This window comes from Epargyreus clarus, unplaced genomic scaffold, assembly GCF_041222505.1.
Source record: "Epargyreus clarus isolate Ecla_fem2 unplaced genomic scaffold, WU_Ecla_fem_2.2 ptg000017l, whole genome shotgun sequence".
Lineage (NCBI taxonomy): Eukaryota > Metazoa > Arthropoda > Insecta > Lepidoptera > Hesperiidae > Epargyreus > Epargyreus clarus.
In genome coordinates, this window is record NW_027332225.1 from 5,771,556 (window position 1) to 5,792,566 (window position 21,011).

Below are 21,011 nucleotides of genomic sequence, written 5' to 3' on the forward strand. Positions count from 1 at the left end.
AATGATTCACTTCTTCGAGCATTGTTTGCTTAAACTACACTTATAAATATATCTCCCACTGTTATAAGGCAGAAATAGTTGTGGCGGTGATGCCTTCCAGAGTCGAATAATCGAATAACAAAGGGTTCTTACCATTTTATCATATATGGACATATTATACTAAAAAATCTGTTAAATTGCTTACATGTCACTAGCAATTTAATCATGGAAAAATACTCAATGAGCTTTATAATTCGTGTCGCGTGTCGTTGTCGAGCTACATTTATCTAATAACTTTAAACGGGCAATTTATTGATAAATTAGTTGTCGGGAATGATTGTGACAATTTTGGTAAAATTTTGTGTCTAGATACAATTGCACGTTCGTAATTCATATAAATACGTGTTTTAAAAACAAATTACGCACATAATTGAAATATTTTTGTTTTCGTTACGTCATTTAGAGCTCTCATAGAAGTTGAAACTATACACTATAAATGAAATAATGTAAAATATTCATCAAAATTTGATATTTATTTCAGAAAATTTATACAAAAAAGCTCTACTGACCGGGTACATACTTAATGTAAATTTTATTCCGTTTTATGAAATCTGAGGTTTCTTTCATATAACTTCCATAAAGCTTTATATGAAATGGAGGGATTAACTTAAAGTTTATGACAAGCACTGGCTATTACAAAGAAATAACACACGAGTGTGCCATAAAACGATATAACTTAGGCAATTGTTTTACTAACAATGAGTATCGAATGTAAGAGGCGAGTTGTGAGTCGAATAAAGAACTACTGTTTCTTTGTAATAGCGCATTAACAGAACCGGTCTTGAGATTGGGATTGCCATATAAACAAAGTCATACATAAACATAAACATATAATATTTTTTTTAATGAACTAGTAATTTATAATTTATAATAGATGGTAGAACCCTTTGTGGACACCGGAGGCTGTGTTTTAGTTTTCAGGGTGTTCCAGCCAATTATGTAGGCATATCAGGCGTTCCAACTTACTTTAGACCTTGCAACACATCTGTAACCGATTTCAGATTTTAATCAAATCTGGGGTTGATTGGCGTGCAATTTCCAAAGGCGACAGTTGCCAGTTGTGGACTCCATCCTTGTTTGCAACTTAGGTATATAGTATAAAATACTTATAGCCAGTCTAATATTCAAAGTCCTGACCCTTCATTCCCCGTTAGGTGAGGCGGGCTATAGTAAGAGCACAGAGAGGGAACGGGAACAGTAAATGAGCAAGACATGAAAACTTACGGCGTAACGGAACTGCGCGTTGTACTCTCTGTTGTTCGCTTTGATTCTCCGTTCATTCTCTGAAACAACAAACAATTGCAGCTGTGAGCGTCGAATACTTATTATAGTTAATTAAGTCTCATTTGTTCATACAATAACATTGCTTTGCAACTTCATAATACGATGTATGTACGTAGGTAAGGAAATCTTTTATTTTCCATGTTGCTACCTATCTTAAATATATCAGTAATAATATGAGTAATTTAACTGTTTTGCTAATGCAGTTATAAGTAAGTAAAGAAAACAGAAAATGACACCGTTACTACAATAGTAAATAGAAAAAAAACGACAAATTCAGTATTTCAACTTCTTTGTACTGTTTTAAATTATATCTACATTTTTTTTTTGTGAATGATACAATTCGTCACTCCTTAGATACATTTACTTTAAGGTATTTTTTTTTTACAAAATGTATTATTTTTATTGTTATTTATGATACTAAAGCACTGACGTAATGCTTATATAGGTAAATATTCCTAGAACGCATCCCTATAATAGAGTATCATATCTACAGTCGATAACTATTCAACTAAGTGCATACGACCTGAATGTTATTTGGCTTCACCACTTCGCTATAAGCATCAATTTACACGTTTTTGCTATATTTAAGTAGGTTATGGAGTATAGTTTCTCTGACTATAATTCTATTACAAATGCAAACTCGCAATAAACACCCGAGATTAAAACATTAAATATCATCATGTATATTCATGAACTTAATAGGTAACGAACATAATCCAATGCAAATATGCTTTCAGAGCAGGATCTTTAATGAATAATAGCATTCAAAGGATGCAAAGACCAAATAAACCATTCAACTGTGATATTTAAAACACGTGACTATACATGTAGAGCAAGGATAAACGAAACGTCTGTTTAACGTTTAAACCGGCTGTGAATGTAAAGGCAATGCATTATTATATAGAATTAATGAAAATACCCCGAGAGCGTCCTCATTTCAGGAAGCTCTTATGATATCTAGGAAAATATGTTGATGTAAATTTCGATAAAACATAGCGTAGGTTTCGGATCTCTTCCCTAGCTACTTACGGTACTTTAAAAACAAATTTATTTAATTTTTGAAACACCTTAAACTAAGGCTAACTTAAGGCGTAATGGCATTCTCTGCTAGTCAAGCCTGGACGATGGCGACAATATGTGGTGGGCATTTACACTAAAGTAAAATAAACTGAATAATATTGTATTAACTACTTGCTTGCTTACTTTACTCGTTTTACTAATAAAATAAATAAATATATAACTACATATATAAACGATAATTATGATACATAATAAAGTTAAGTATGAAAGATCGATAGACTCAAATGCTAGATGCTGGTCGTAGGTAATGCTTCCGAACCAATCTCATGAACGTGCTCCTGCTTGGATCTTTCCTGATGTTTTCGGAAAAATTGCTCTGACTTGTATCTGAAATACCGTTTAAACACCCAATAGCGTTGTATAATATAATTTATATTCGTGGCTCATTAATTTGACTACTCAGTACCAATTTAATACACTTAAATTATTGTTACTCATATGTTAATTACAAATTTTCCCCAGAAAATGTTAGGAAGTTTTGTGATTCATTAAATATACAGCTTAGGAATAACGTCATAAATTTGTAGTGTATTCGACAATGAATGAGTCACATAAAACATGTGTGAAATATGTAGAGTATCAATGTTAATACCTGGATCAAAATCTAACTGATAAAGTATTAAGATAATGGTCATCGTTATCATCGTTAACGTAATACATATCTTTAAATACGTATATAAATACTTAGAGCGCTTATGTTTATGTCCGTAAAACTCCAAACGTGGTCAATCAGACTTGAATTTTACATTGCATTTCAATAGAACATGAGGATGTATGTTTTAATCTTGATTCCCCGAATATCAAACTGAACCTTAGTGAAACAAGCTGAGTTTAGTTATTAACATAATAGAGAATGAACTCCAAAGACTCATAAAAAAACATTGATTTCCACAAAGCTTTGTTCTATTTAGTCCACGCCGCGTCACGTCGAGTTATTGTGGAGCTAAAACAGTAATAGATCGCTGAGGGTATGTTTATTGTTGTGGAAGTGGCAAAGGGCGGTGTCGGGCGGGCGCCGCGGAGACGCCGATCGATCTTTTCTCCGGATTACGGTTAATAACGTTTTCACTGGCGTTTCAGCCCTTTAGTAGAGCTATCATAAGAATTATTTAGGTGAACAATAAGGTGCGCTGTAAGGTTGGTAATTGGAATGGCGATTAAAATACTATATTTACAATGTGATGGAAATGATTATATTGTTGATGCGTACCTAACTACCTACTCGACGTCTAAACGATTATTTGTTATTTTCACTGCAACAGTAAGAGTAACTTAATTAACACTTCATTAATTGAAAGGCACTGTAGGTATAGTATATATTAAACTCCCTCCGCAGTCGGGTAAAAAATAATATTTTTGGTGCACACTATAGAGAAATCATACTTAACTTTTCTTTTTCATAGTTCGTCTCTTAGATTATTTTCTTCGAATCGATTCGATCTGTTAAAGCACAGTTTTTCCACCTATTGCAGATTGAAAAGAGGTCCAGGATAGAGGAAAGATCAATCAAGACGACTCTGATAAATTTCAACATCACACGCGGATACCTATACCCGAAGAAAGTAAATAGAAAACATTACAACTGTTACTCACGGCAACAATATTGCAGTATTCATAGATTAGATAATTTAGACGCATCTGATGGATGGCTACAAAATTCAGTTACACGATATTATTCTAATCAGCCACTCTAACAATAGTAATCGGATGTAGCGAACCGTGATAAAGCAATTGTCAAGCATTCGCTAAATTTAGCGTCGCCATGTAAAATGATTGGTGGAACAATTACTCCCGAACTCTCGCGCCCTTGGCGGTTCATTCATAAAACATTATGTTGCTAATATCTAACACAAAATTAACGATAATATTTGGCAACTTCCAACGCAAATATGTCCTTCCTAATTCCTTTCCTACTTCCTAATTTGGGGATTTGAAACACGTTACATATAAAGTACGTTATAAGCTCGAAGTAGAAAACAAGAATGCAGTCAACCTCATTAGTTATGGTGCTTATCACAAAAAAACTACCGAGGTGTTTTCCGAAAAGGTTTAACAATGAAACTTTATTATTAAACACAATTACTTTACGTTTAAGGAAATTTGTAAAGAATTCTATTGCTTGCTAAACACTAGTTTTATTTTCACAGCTAACTGTAGGCAAAAACAATATTTGATATGTTGTACAAATTTAGTTTTACAGGTTACAAGTAGTCTTTGAAGTACGATATTCTTATACTTTTTGTTTATAAAATTCAACGTAAATATTTTTGACACGTTTTCAAGTTTATAGCAGAATTACTTATACATTTCCTTGGACACGAACATTGTTAGTCTTCGACGAATTTAGATTATAAAGTTTGCAGTCGTTTGCCAAACGTTAGTTATGATTTAGTAAGCGTGTTAGAAACCATAAGCATTGATTGCATTGTACTGCTCGTTGCATTGTAGCTGAAGGAGTGTTGCACTGAACAATGAGCCGTTTCTTGTTACTATTAACTCACTATTGGCGGTACACGTGAGTCTTATAATGTGCCAATTAATTTAAATTATGGTTATGATTTCCGCCCGTATATAACAATAAATTTATGCAATGTTTCCTACTAACGATCGATATTTGACAATTACTTTATACTCCATTATTATCACTCGTTCAATTATTAAAAATGGACGTTAGTAACTGTGTAAGAAACCATGAGTTTATTGTATCGTTATGTGCACTGGTACAATGTGACCGAAAAGCATTGCGCTCAACAATGAGCGTGCTTGTCGTGAATTACTACTGCCGGTATGCTTGCCTCACAATAACTGTCAATTAATTTACATACACGTAACATTAAATAACCGCAAATTTGATTAAACTTCCGTTTTATTTTTATGGTTTTCATTGAGCAACAATGTTATAGGTATCTAAAGATTCTTATTTTTTAAAGAGACAACATACCTAAATGAGTGTTGGAAATGAAAATATATCAATATTTTTTTCTTACAATATATCCCATCAAGTTGACTAACACTTCAATTTGTTTGTTTGTTTGTTTGTTTAGTTAATCATAACTATCCTTAGATATATCTTATGTATGAGTCACAATGATTCATGTCATCCTTAAGGATAACGCGCTAGTGACGCAGAACATGTAGGTATAATTTTAATCAGACCTATACACCTATCTATAATTTTAATCAGACTTAAAAGTCAAAATTGGACGATTTGCAAATAGTTTCCGATTGAGGTAATACCCAATGACACAAAAATAAACCAATTCGAATTTTACACAATTACTATACTACTGTACATAATGATGTACTGACTAATTCTCAAACGATGTTGTCTAACCTTTTTACTTATCAAAGTGTTTAACGTAACTGAACAACAACTCATTTCAGTTTTAGTCATTAAAGTATAATGCTTCTAACGAAGTCTAGTTAAATAATATGGATTTTTGTACTAAGTGATTATGTTAACACGGTTACCATATTAGAGCGCAATCATAATACGATTCAAGTTATTCATGCGATATACAACGCTGGCCAATAGCCATATACAATGATACTGTGAAGTCTGAATACATGTTTTGTAGATGGATCTATTTGGTTACGATAATTTGTACATATGTCTTATTTCATCAAAACAAATTTGACTCTCATACTATGTGACAACTTTGATTTCATACTAAGCTTACTGAACGGAATAACAGGAGAATAAGTGAAATTTCAATCAAAGAAATTGTTTATTAACTAAACGACATTTTAATATGACACAATGCGTTTAACGATAATGTCTTTTGGGCAACAAGGTGTGGCGGCTGATAAAATATCCGGTGTTATTTTTAATACAGCCATAACCTCGATGCTGAAATGAGACATACCTACCCATTATTTTTGTGATAACACGAGCAAAATTCTGCAAGAATTAAACGCAATTCAATAAATTATTATTTGTTTGGAAATATAAAATGTGTATACATAATTATCTTTACCTAGTCGAAATGGAAAAGCCGGTCAAGTTCGGCCAATAACGCAAAAAATGTAGCTTCATTATCATATTTCAAAAATAACAATAACACTGCCAGTAAAGAGTCGCATGCTTATCGCTGAATAACAATGCCAAATTCACATTCGGAAGTTCAATCACAATACGAGTCTGCAGGTATTGGATCGAAGAACTACATTCCATGACCTATGGTTAAAATTAATCAAATAATTCCACGAATGTTTAGAATTTGACATACGAGAATTTGATTCCATCAATGGTTATGTGACTGAGTTTCGTTTGTCGAGTTTGAAACTAATGTCTATAACTTGGGTGAAAGTACCAACGTGATCTTCTTTGAAAATGTGTTCCAAAAGTATCTGTATAAAAATAAATATAGCAGTGATCCCTAAACCAGTCAATTTCTGTTGAATTAGAACTAACCAATAATACTTTGTAAATTCGAAATTAATTTTAAGAAAATTATATTTATATAAATAAATAAATTATATTTATGTAAAATTATATAAATTATATTTCGCACTAACTTAAAAGCTTTAGATCTGCACGACGAGCCGTGTTGAATGTTCAAACTTCTAGAGCGATTTTCAGAAACATGAACATGAACTGTGTGCCCTTGTTCCGCGTACTGAGTTTCAAACTCTTCTTAATTTGATTGCGACTGTATGCGATTGATTGGAAGAAATTACGTATACAAATGTAGGTGTTGAATATGCCAGGAAATACTTCATACCAAGAAAATCATTTTTAGACCCACTATGTTCACATACTTTAAAGTTACATAACACTTTTGGGTGACCTAATAACACGACCTTACAAGTAAAACCCGGACATAATAATGAGCTAATGGATCGCACTATAATGTAGTGCTTTCTTAGCACGAACACAAACAAATCCATCCATCAAATTAATGCGGCGGGTGGGGAATGTCAGCCGACTCCAGAACACTTGTGTCTAGATACTCTAGTCTAGATCAATCGCGTGTCGTGCCTTTGTTTTTTTTTCACAAAACCAGTTCTCTTCGTATGAGTAAAGGACGTTTGTCTGTAGTGGGGCGCTATTTTTAGCTAAATGTTAAAGTTTCGACCTAGTATTCGATTTATGTAAATGAATTGGCCAATATCGTCATTTTGTTTTATTGTCAGTTCTATATATTTTTGTTATAACAGCTATTGCCGTTTAATGGGACTTTTTTTAAATATACCTATGAAAATAAGTTTATTTTATATAATTAATAATTATTATTAGAACCAAAGACTAAGAAACTTAAAAAACTAAATTATCACAAGCTTCTAGAGCTATGACTCCCAAAAGTGAATGGAAACGTATTATAACATTTTTTTGAAGATTGTTAGGTTTACTAACCATAGTAAGTAAGTTACTTATATTTATGTTTGATAAGTTATTTGTTTTCTTAATAACGAGAAACACCACAAGTGTCGCCCTTACGTGTTCAGCTCGGACGCCTCGATACCAATTTGATCTGTTTGAGTCATCACATCATAAATTAGGAAACGATCGTCATTGTCTCGACCGGACTGAGCTGACGAAAGACACGATCGCTATCGTTATCTTGGATTTAAATCGGGAACTGTTTCGAAGTATAATAAAAGAAGTTTAGATGAAAATCGAGATTCTGTATTAAAAATGTTGAGATATGGTGTACCCATATTAACATTTTACCCTAATTTTAATAAATTAACTTTGTTTTGTTTTTGAGTATTTAATGGACTACGATAATGACTGCGTGCATATTTTATGTTTAAATACAACTAATTGCAATATGTTTACATCGTATTCGACGCAATCACGTAACAGAATTATTTACTAATCACCTCAATCTCTTAATGTATTGTTTTGATTGTTTTAATATAATTTTAGGTCACATATAACGATATTTATATAACATAGCTTATGTAATAGTGTAGATTTGGATATTATGTTAACTGTAAGGGATAATTTTGTTAAATAAGAAAATATTGGCAGATAAATCAATAATAAGAGCACGCGGGGTCATACGCGAAGCGCAGAGCGCTGCCGCCCCGGCCGTTGACCGTGCGGGGGCGCGACGCCTTCGACCTTGGCAGTTGTGCCATCTGCTTTCCGACGATCACCACTCAACAATCGCAGCGGAAAGCTTACTGAGGAGTAACGGCCGCGTACCAAAATACCTCTTTTGATACCTTCATTTATCAGCAAGCCAACAATTACAGTATGATCACATTCGCGACGTAGCGTCGTCACGCATCGTGCCGTTTCCGACCGCTTGCGGAACGCATACAATGACGCAAACCGTAACCTACATGTAGAATGAAAATTCAATAAATATGTTCGTAACGATAGCGATCGGATCATCGGTGTAGAGATACGGACCGCAGGAGACGAAGGTGCGAAAGCGATGGTTGTGCCTGGTGCGGCGGCGCGGTGCGGAGGGCTGGTCGCGGCGCACCAGCTTGCCGAGCAGCTCGAGGAGGGAGAGGCGCAGCGGGCGCGGCGGCACGCGGGCCTCGCCGCCCTCCGCGCCCAGCACCTCCAGCTCGACCGCCTCCGAGCGCGCGCACATCCGCGCCGCTACCGCCGCGCCATGCCGCGGGCCGCCGCGCGCGGCCACTCCGCCGGCTGTACGCACTGCCCGCCGCGACGCGCCACGCGAGCCGGTGCGCGAGCCACACGCGCGCTTCGACCCGTCGCGGGGCCGATACTCGTGTCGCGACCACACTAGCGCCACCTCACCGGCGCGCGCATTCTTACCCGCCGTCGGTGTTGCCTCCTCATCTCCGTATTTACTATTGTGTGGGAAGCGATTCATAGAAATGAATAGAGCTTTACACATCAACTAAATTTGCTGTCAGTTGCCGAGATAACAATGATACTCAAACTAAGTAAAAGTAACATATTTTATCCTAAATAACAATAACATAGGAACCTCACAATCAAACTGTAGGGGAAACTACAAAACAAGATGTACGGGTACTTCTTTTGAAAACATACACAATAGTAGTCCTGCCAAACATTTTTATATAACATACACGCTGCAGATGAGCGTGTAGCGCTCACTGCAGCCAATAGACACCTGTCAACAAAATCAAATGTATGTTTCGATCGTCAAAATCAAAAGTGAATGTTTTGTCCACAGCCTTTATATCAAAACATAGCATGGTTGCATATGGCTGCTATTAGAATTAAATAGGTGTATACTACTGGTATAAGCGATATGAAATAAGTACGAAATAGAATCCACAATTCACAAAAGTAATCATCCTTTTGCTCATACGGGTGTGTAGATATTACGATACACTATATTCTTTGCACGCACAAAATTGAAGGAACACAAGTTATAAACGAGTAGCGACGAAGTTGCGAGACTATATAACACCTGAAGTCGGCCAGATGTGATCAATGATTCTTATATAAGAACTAAATAAAAACCAAAATACCATTTTCGGGGTTCTTTTGTGAAGCTTGCAGTGAAAAGCCTACGTTCAATAGAGCCAAGGCAGTCTTTTGACATTTTGCCAGAACATAATTTAGTAATAAACGTAAATCACGAAAGCTGCTCTACGTATCCTACCTACATACTTAAAATTGCATTAATAATTAAGCACCTAAACTGCACCAAATGCAACAACATTCGTACTACTAAAACGATTGACGAGGATTATATTACCTAAATAGTTATATAATATTAAAAGATACATATATTTTTTGTTTTACTTCTTCTAATACATATAAGACCTTGTGACCACTAGGATTTAATGGACTACATATTCGTTTGCTTTCAAGTATTTAATTAATAAATTTATATTAAAACAGACTTTTTTAAAAAAAGCTCGCGGCAAACTCTTTCATAAGCATATTATTATTCCCTAATTTAGACGAATCCAGCCGTTTAAGCTGCAGTACGTGCCAAAGAATGAGAGACAACTACATACGCTCGGAAGTCATTACAATCCGCAGTCGGATACATACTATTTACATACTAAGAAAACGAATTAGTAAATGTTTATCATGATGGAAACGAAAACCTCCATATCGACACCTTAATTCGCGAATCAGCCAACTCCACTTTTTGTCAAAATGTGTTTTTTATTTATTTTGATAGTAAATGACGTTGAACGAAATCAAAATTAATAAAAAAAACATTTTTACAAAAAGTGGTGTTGGCTCATTTGCGAATTAAGGTATCGTTATGCAAGTTCGACTCGCACTTGTCGCTTTCTTGTTCTTTGGCCAACATTATCCTCCCTCTACATGCCATCTTTGTATGGCGAATGTATGACGGGAATTTTGCGTCATCTATTGTAATGTAGCTAATGTATCTTTACATACATACATAAGTTAAGCTGCTCAAGGGAACACGCTACTAAAAATCATCCTCTAAAAATACACGACGACGAATAGATAACCTCTTTCCTTTTTAAAGTCGGTTAAAAATGCATTAACATTAACAAAGCCATTTTACGTTATACAGGAATGAAAACATGTAGTACTTTTCCAACTTTGTATGTCCTTAATTATAAAGACACAATTATTATGTCTTTATTAATAACAAATTCTATTATTATGTAGGTAACATGAGACTAAACGTAAGCGGTTAGCCGCATATTACATATTAACGTGATATCATTCGTGATAACGTGAATTAGTTGCAAAAATATTTGGTTCAAACACAAACAACTTCTTAAGACGTCTAAAATCAATATTCAGCTTTAACGTCCATGCGTCTACTTGGGTATTCAAATAGAATATATTTTGTTACGGTCACAGTAGAACGAGGTATTACATTTTAACGTAAACTGATAGTAGAGTTGACTTAACTAGGCAAGAGAACCAATTTAATGCTCTTTATAAAAACTTCATCGTTAATAAGGATTATAAGGTTTTATAGTAGCCGATGTTATGAAAACAAGGAAAATTGCATTTTTAAAGGTCACATAGTAACCTGATTTATTGGAGCTCATAATCAGTCTATCAAGAACTGACTTGTATATTCATGAAATGGATGTTTTTAAACGCATTTCGGTATAATCAATTAAGCTTTCCTTGGACAAAATAGACAAAGCCTCTCAAACAAAATACTGTAGCATACATTTTTTCAGATTGCATAGATTGTATGGATTAGGGTCTATTAACACCTACAAATAGAGCGTTCCAGACGTAGTGTCGTGTCGGATAAAAAAATGTTCTCCTATGTAATGTATATTAACGCTTTTATATCTGCCGTAACACAGTCACGCAGACAAAGGCCGTGTCTGTCAAAACATTGTCTAGAAAAATATGATTTTGTCTGCCCGGTCCATTTATAACACGTTCGATGTCTATAGACATAAACGTGGCCTTGCTCACACATGCATAACCTGATTTGGATGCTGATTGCAACCAGTACAAGGCATAATTTTGGATAAGTCGTTTTGTTTTAAGCAGTGTTGGGAAAAAATACCTATCCTATCTACCTACCTTATGCGGTACAAAATATAATTTGACATCAACATCTTATAAAAAGTTCACATTTACAAAATTCCCAAAATTTACCGTGACGCTCAATTTGTCCCAAGTGTAATTTCTGCTTCAATTTCAATGCAATGGTCCAGGCTTGATTGACAATCAACATTTTTATTTTTTTATTCTGAGAGCTTTTCTTAAGACATCTTTTGATATCGGAGTATATAAGTACTTTCATAAGATAATATATTTCATAAGAAAAAATAAATATTTGAAAATGTAATAAAAAACTTATAATTTATATCTCATAATTCAGACATTATTTTGTTAATGTTATTCATTACGATAATAATGATAGAATCGTAATTCAAGTTTTAGAAGTAACTGAACTAACTGTCCTTACGCTGAAGGCCGTAACGTTGCATATTTTATAAGTATTCAAACGGGAATATACACGAGGTAAGTATAAAGTTGAGCAATTCACTCACCTTGGCCATGTGTTCTCGCCGAGGACTTTCCCATGTCGGACGCACCATCGACACACATACACACACTCGCGCGCGACACTTAACACTAACACTGTGCGTACCTACTTAAACTTATTAGGTCGGTGTAAAAGAGGCGTAAAAAAGTTACACTTTATACTATTTAAGGGCACTTGAGGGTTAAGAGTGGTCTCCTACGGAATCGCAGGCGATAGGGCGGTGTCGATATGGGCGGAGGGCCGCGCGGTGCGATCGGCATTCTGCGTTCCACCTGTGCACCTCACTTTCCTGCAACAATACACAAAATTAGTTGCTTAGATGTACGTATTTATCTATTCGAATTGAATACTTATGAGGTTGCCCATAGAGATAATAGACCATTAATTTTGACCAATTAAATCTAAATTATGATACGAAGCCGAAAACCTGTTAATTTGTAGCAAACAAAGAATATCCGAAATAATAAAGATATAGTTAATTCTACTACTTAACAATAAATTTATAAGAAGAAAGTTTTGTATTTAAAAAAAGACATTTATTTTACATTCGTAGGTAATATCCAGTTTCTCTATTTTTGCAGAGTAATTTTAAGAATTCCTGAACCGATTTCTACTTAATATATTTTAGCGTACTAATGCGCAGAGTTCTCTACGGGATCAAAAGTCGGCATTGCGGCCAATGAACAGATGAACCAGCCTTGCATGACACAGTGATTTCAGAATTGGGTTTCATTAAAGCATTATCGTTCCTTATAAGATAGGCAAGATGTCTCGTACAATGTAAATAGGAAAAAATCAATAATACCGCTAGACCGGAAAGGTTACGACGTTTACAATTCAAATGTACTTTGAAAAGTGTTTATTCATCCAAATATATTTGTCATTTCTTGTCCTCGTTATATCTCAATACCACGTGCATCCTATTAAGTGTCCAGCTCCAGCCTAGAACGGCCGTCAACCAATAATACTAATAAGACAATTAGGCTTGATTGAAGGAATTGAGATGCGCTGCTTTATATTGCCATTGTAACACGGTTGATAAGTGCTCCGTTGCGTTGTCCTGTTTATAGAGATGTCGAGGGCTTCTTGTAAAACTAGACATATCGTGAAGCTCTCTGTTTCATCATTATATTTCAGTTTCATTTATCAGGATTAGTTTAAAAATATGTTTCGTAGGTGTGGTATTAAAATTGTGATATTTTCAAGATCGCCTAACATTATATTATGAAAAGCATGGCCAGCTTATTCAATAAAAAACAAATATTCTTAACATAAATTCGAGAAGATACGTTAAGATCTGTAAAGTTCATTTGCTCGTAACGCATATAATTAAAACAGCAATGTGAGAAACTGAATCATTTACATATTTACGTGTCTTTTACATGTTTCGTGGTATTAATATGCCGTTGTTTAATGGCATGGCAGTGAACAGATCACGATATACCTAATAAGACGCATGGACGACAACATGCACATAAAAACAAATTTACTATGATCATTGTAGGAATATTTTTTCCTTGACCCACGTTTAACCTGCAATGTTCTATAAAACAAACTAATTTTACATAACGAGTGCATGATTTGTCGTAATATTTTACACATCTTCGCTGTATATAATTTTTTAACTAAAGTTGACCTTACGTAACACTCACATAATTAATGTAAGTGTTTTCTCATTTTCTGACATGGATTAATGCCGAGAACGGCAAGATATATGAGAAAAAATATTAATCAGGTTCGTCTCCTAAGCAGTTTGAAGGACAACATAGAGTTGTTTAAGATTGTGAATAGTTCTATTCTCCTTTGTGAGTGCTGGTCTATTCATAACCGATTAACAGGAAAAACCCTAAGTCAATGTAATATTAACTAAACGATTTGAAACGATGTAGTTGTTAAAATTATAATTCAATTACACGAAGACAGTATAAATAATAAACAACAATGATTTACTTGCATGCGAACTGTTTGGCATCTCTATGACGCGCAGTAAGCGAATGGTTATGAATTATGATACTAGTCTAAGTATATTATCATACACTTAACCGGTGAAGTTTGAAACATAGCATATTGTGCTTAGAAGAAAGTAATAAAGCGATTCAACGTCAACTTTTTACTTTATGTTCACCACCTCACTTCTTTTCATTCGTGACCTTCTAAAGACTAAATGCATACAGTAAATAATATGAAAAGCAAAATAAGTAGAAGTAATATAGGTAATGGAAGTACTAAAATCTGAATAAGAAGCTAAGTTCCGCAGTAAAAGGATTTTGCCACAACAAACGCGAGATAAATTGTTCACGATGCTCTTTTTCATCTCGAGGAATCACTTTAAACCTGTCTGTGTACTAGAGGCTCTGTAAATGACGTGTAACTATATCATCATAATCTAGGGATTAATCTAAGACGCATCTCTATATCTCTCCACATAAATACATTAGACTCATTTATATGAAAATATGGACGTAATAAGGCACTTTAAGTAAATTGCTTATCAAATACCGAGATCTTGTAAGCAAACTGTTATGAAATAATGTGATTGAATCGTTTTAAATTGGTTAGGTTACATTTTATTGTTTATGCTACTCTATTTACTTGTATGAATATTATTTAATTGTAATACTAATTGGTCAATTTGGTCATATTATTTTATTCCTATAATGGTAGAAACGTATCCAGATTGAAGCATCACTAATGAAATATTAATACTGAAAAAGATTATTATGAATTTTTTGTTCTTATTTTTGATAAAACCTTCTTGGGAGTTAGTGAGATTTAGAACGTGATTATTTCTTTACACACATTCCATTTTGCATTTAATTTATTTGCGGTCACGGTCATTATTTCAAATTATAGGAATAAATGATCTGTTTGTTTTAATGTAATTTAATTATCATCGTTGCAGCATACACAATCTGATTAATGAATAGAGTCAATAACATGATCTTTATACGGTTCTGGGTACGGTAACAGACGATCGACAAACTAACAAATACAAATTTTGAAATATAAAACGAAAGCTTAAAAAAAGTGTTAAAAATCTATTCAAAATATTTTATTATTAGTATCATTAATTATTTTGTGTTATTATCGTGATGTGTTATTTTTTATAATATCACGTCCTTCTTTATATAATCACTGGCATGTACAATTGTATGAGTAAGCATAAAAAAAGAACGGTCTTGAAGTTTGAGTGATATTTTGCGCGGGAATAATAAAATGTTGTAAATTGGTACAAGAAATGGTTTTATTCTTTTACTATAGTAAACATACAAAACATCAACTAAATTTGTAATTACGGACAAATGATATTACTGGGAACCGAGTGGAAGAAATATGTCACGATGACATCATAGAGCAGGGGCCTTGACTTGTAAATTGAGAATAGTTGCGTATTCTACGGTTCGTACCTACATTTAGCACATATCTCATTTCCCTGTTATTATTCAAATAGTCTTTTCATTCAGATTTTAGGTAGCACAGTTTTTAGATATTTTTGTACTCATTTTGGTATTAAATTCCCACCTTGTATGAGGCTCTTCTCTTATGAGAGTTGTCTAAATGTTGTTTGTGACCGACTGCTCGACCAATCATATGTCTGCCACTAATTAGCCTTTTAAGCACTTATGCAATTATAATGAAAGAAAAGTTCTCTTTTCTAATATAATTGACCGAAAAATACTGCACCACGTGGACTTCACTTATCCTTGTACATATTACCACCACTTGCAACAGTACTGACTAAAATTTACATTGATAATCTAAGAAAGTAGATTTGGAATTTTGAATGCTACCATGATACTTAGTTATATTGTTTTAATAATTATTGGTATAAATAAAGTAGTTTTTCCAATATTATCCCTACCTACTTGGTCCTCTCGGTTCAGGAGTCGAGAATTTCGGGTTAATTAAATTAACTAATACAAGTTTCTATGAATTCGACTTAGATACTCTTAATAATTGTTAAGCAAAATATTTGTTTTTACGTCTTTTGTTAAATTAAAATGTGTGGATAAAATTTTACCTGACAAATCTATTTACTGAATATCACATATTAAATTTTACTTAAGTATTCTTTTACTTCTCATCCTGGATCTAACTTCTCATATTATTGAGTAGTTGTAGAGTTTTTCATTTCTTTTTTCACAGCCCTAATTGAGCAAAAACGTCACAAGTTAAAGGCAATAAAGGGGGTAATTACGCTTGTTTGAAAAACATTAAACTGCGTTCGCTGGTTGTAATCCGACATAGCAATTACCGATTGTAATCCATCATTCGTTCAGTTGCTAACATCATAGAATATAAAAAAAATATCACATATCCGAAGACGTTTTAACTTTTCAAATAAGTATATCTTCGAATTCGAAAAAAATGTAAAACAACATTAAAAGTTACAATTGCTTGAATATATTCGCTAAATACACACGAGCAAATTTCTGTAATGATTTAAACGAGTTTATTCTAAAGACATACTAGTCAGGTAAAAGAAAAAGACTTCCCACTTTATGTCCATACACATCTATACATTCGTATTTGTATGTTAAGCAAAACGAGTTACTCCTTATCTTGTTGACACTTCATGTAGATAAACGGATAACATATTATTGTATCCACACACAATCTGTTCATACACACCATATCAGGAAAAATCACGGTTTCCCTCGAAGACCGTGTCATTCTTTATCATAGAATCCATAATAATTATCAGATGAGCCATAACGCATAAAGTATTACAATATTCATACATATTTAATCAGTTGTTTATATTGTTCGTACTATAACACACAACTTTGTTATAATCCATGTTTGAAGTTAAGATAAATATACTCGTCCTTTGCAATAGTTCCCTAACAACTTGTATGATGATATTGAAGATATTATTTTCTAAACCGTACAGTAAACATCTCTCTCCCGCTCACTTAGGATACGTGCGCATAGAAAATTAAATATTAACCATCAATTTGCAATACATACCATCACATACAAATGTTTCAGTCCAAACAGGAGCATGATGCTCCGTTTGTTGTTTGTCAGAGTAAGTTGACTCTACTTCGGCGTATCGTTAACATCCGTTCATAAAGTGGTTAGGTTAGATTATTGGAAGTGAAGATACTAATTAGCTCAGTCTATTGTTTACTATAATTAAATAGGTATATAAACATCTTAAGGTCACAATCTATGTAGGCGTTATTTAGAGTATTTTGCAGATGATTTCTATGCAATACCTACGAATTTACGACCCGTGTTGCAGCGGTCTGACATGCAATGGGTTCGGGGTTTAATTAAGTCTGAGGTTCGGCACCCATTATACAGGAAAATCCTAGTGTGGGGTTATGAATGTATTATAATGAAGATTTTTTTTATCATGATTGTCAAACAAGCTAATGAAGACATTTTGCATGTCATAATATTATAATCCGTCCAGATGTCGTCTAAGACTATAAGATAAACTAAAGCTACAAATACATAATAAATACCTAGAGCTTATCATCATCGTTTAGTCATTATATCTAAGTGTTTATTGAGCAACATTGAAACCGGAAAGGTCTAATAATTCATAGATCAACATATGAGGAAGACTAATTAAATGTACATACACTGACTTCATTCCATTATCAGTTCGCTTAGTAATATGTTCACTTTGTAATAGTTTGTAATGTGTTTCATGATTTTTTAAATTATTTATGTAGTTAACGAGCATTTTTATAACATAGGTGTAGCCGACGAGCATACAGTGCATCTGCTGGTAAGCCTTTACTGCCCATGCCCTGCCCTGCCAAGCCCATGGACATTTATAATCAATTGCATATAGAATAGGATTTTTACCTGAAGTCAATCACGGACGCTACTTCAGAAAACTAAGATGTACTTATGTGTAACTCGGTCGGCCGCCACACTCTCGCACAGAAACACAAATTTGCTTCCCAAAAAAATAAATGTCGCAACATTTACCTCAGGTTTCAAATTTCAATTCGATAATATAATAGATGTCCATATGTGGCAGTAACCACTATGGTACCTTGGGGTTGACTGTATACTTGGAAAATTTCTAATGTATTTTAATAATTATTATGTTATTCCAAGAACATTTATATGTGTTGCATACACGTCAACTTGATAACCTCATTTTTTGAAGTGGATTAATAAAAATGACCTAGTGCAAGTCGGACACACGCACGATTTTGTGTCGTAATATTCTTACTTGTGTAATATGTTTAAGTTAAAATTGTTTCGTGTCATTCAATTCAAAAACCTTAACAAGAGAACAACTTCGACTAGTTGACTTCGAAAAGGAGGTGGTTCTATTCGGTTATATTTATTTTGATAGAGACTTGGGTTATGGGCAACGAAATTAAAAACAACGATTGTTTGGAACGACTTTATTCTTCCTCAATACAGCGACAGCCATTTGCAAGAACCATAGACCAAGGCCATAGAGTTAAATTTTATTTTTCCTAATACTCCCACTACAATTTAACTCCATTTACAAGTTAATAACAAAAAAAAATCAATTGACATCAAATAAAATCTGATCTCTTAAACAAGTAAAACTTTGAGTGGGTAATGCTTTAGTCAAAATGTCTGCTAATTGACAATTACTTGGAACATAATTAATTTTAACTAAACCCATATCAACGGTTTCCCGTACAAAGTTATATTTGACATCTATATGTTTAGTTCGCTTATGAAACCCGGGATTGTTTATCAATCTGATGGCACTCTGATTATCTACATATAATGTGATACAATCATAACTTTCACCTAAATCAGACAATAACTGCTTCAACCACAATATCTCTTTAGTACATTCACTAGCAGCAACATATTCAGCCTCTGTAGTGGAAAGAGCAACGGTCTTCTGCTTCTGGCTGGACCATGTGATTGGTCCCCCATTCATCATAAACAAATATCCTGTAGTGGATTTACGTGTATCAATATCGTTAGCAAAATCTGAATCTGAATATCCAACAAGATCATTGCTTTCTCCACTGTACTTTATACACAAATTTTTAGTCTTTATTAAATACCTAATTACACGTTTAAGAGCATTTACATGTTGTGGACCTGGATTGGTTACATATCTGCTTAATACATTAACAGCAAATGAAATGTCTGGCCTTGAGACAGAACACAAAAACAATAAACAACCTATAGCTTTTCTATAAGGAAAATCAACAACAATTTCATCAGAATTCTTTGAAATAATAACATTGCTATCTGCAGGAGTGTTAGCAGGATTTGCATCACTCATACAAAACTTCTCAATAATCTGATTAATATAATTTTCCTGATGAATGTATATATTGTTATTAATATGTTCAATTTGCATGCCCACAAAATATTTGAAATTTAATATTTGAATTTGAAAAGCTTGTTTTAAATATTCAATGATCTCTTTTATAAGTTGTTCATCTGATGATATTACAAGGGCATCATCAACATAAATTATTAAGAATACTTTAGTACCATTAAAAAGGCCTATGTAAATACACTGATCAGCCTGAGATTGGACAAAACCATATTTAAACAAGAACTCGGTAAATGTTTTGTTCCAACATCTAGGTGCTTGCTTTAAACCATACAGTGATTTATTTAATTTCAATACAAAATCACCTTTAATTGACAAACCCTCAGGTATATCTATAAAAATATCCTCTTCAAGATGCCCATTTAAAAAGGCAGTCTTTACATCAAACTGTTGAATTCGTAAATTATTCTTTGCAGCAACAGCAAGTACAACTCGAATAGAATCATAACGGGTTGTTGGAGAAAATATTTCTTGATAATCAATATCTTTTATTTGATTAAATCCTCGTGCACATAAACGAGCCTTATAGCGCACAATTTCATTATTCTCATTCTTCTTTAAGGTAAAGACCCATTTCGTAGTAAGGGTTCGTTGATCAGACCTTTTAACTGTAGTCCAAGTTTTATTTTCTTTATGTGCTAACAACTCTTCTTTGATAGCTTCTGACCATTTGTTCTTTTGTGGACTATTCAATGCCTCTGCATATGTTTGAGGCAATGATAGCTCTACAAGATTTGCTTCATAATTTCTATTGATACGTGGTCTCAAATTAACTGTGTGTGCTGTTGTATCTAACAATTCTTGTGATGGTTCATAGTCAGGGTCATCAGTGTTACTCCCATCACAACTAAGCATGCTATCTTCACTATCTATTGCCGAACTATTCACTAGAGTATCATCCAATTTATTATGCGCATTAGATTCTTGTGCTTCACTTCCATTTATATTTGAATCTTCTTCATCAATAATACTTATTTGTGCAATATTTTTCCTTATGCTTGGAATATGATGTTCATCAAACACTACATTTCTAGAAATAGTTATTTTCTTTGTATCCATATTATACATTCTATAGTTGATGTTGTCGTAGCCAACAAGTATCATTTTCCTGCTTTTCTTCTCTAACTTTGTTCTTAATTGATCTGGAACATGAACATAGCCAATACTACCAAACACCCTAACATGTCCTAATTGTGGTTTGATCCCGTTCCACAATTCATAAGCTGTTGTATTTGGAGTTTGAGTGGAGGGTATTCTATTCAATATATATGTAGCACATTGTACAGCTTCTGCCCAAAGCTCCAATGGAACATCACGCGCATATAACATTGAACGTGCACTCTCTACTATGGTACGATTTTCCCTTTCTGCCCGTCCATTTTGTT

At 33.8% G+C, this 21,011-nt stretch overlaps 1 protein-coding gene across 5 annotated transcripts in view; it reads right to left on the minus strand.

Annotated features, from left to right (window-relative positions):
- Positions 1-21,011, minus strand: part of ATP8B (ATPase phospholipid transporting 8B) — a 64,073-nt gene that overhangs the window by 26,280 nt on the left and 16,782 nt on the right. For 3 of the 5 annotated variants that reach the window (XM_073082097.1, XM_073082096.1, XM_073082095.1), the window contains exons 1-2: positions 8,768-9,218; positions 1,264-1,322 (exon numbers count right to left, since the gene is read on the minus strand). In XM_073082097.1, the coding sequence (XP_072938198.1) occupies positions 1,264-1,322; positions 8,768-9,203 (495 nt within the window). In that variant the 5' untranslated portion in view covers positions 9,204-9,218. Of the gene's footprint in view, positions 1-1,263; positions 1,323-8,767; positions 9,219-12,324; positions 12,610-21,011 lie in introns of those variants that run through there. The other 2 variants (XM_073082098.1, XM_073082099.1) reach the window with 1 other exon arrangement.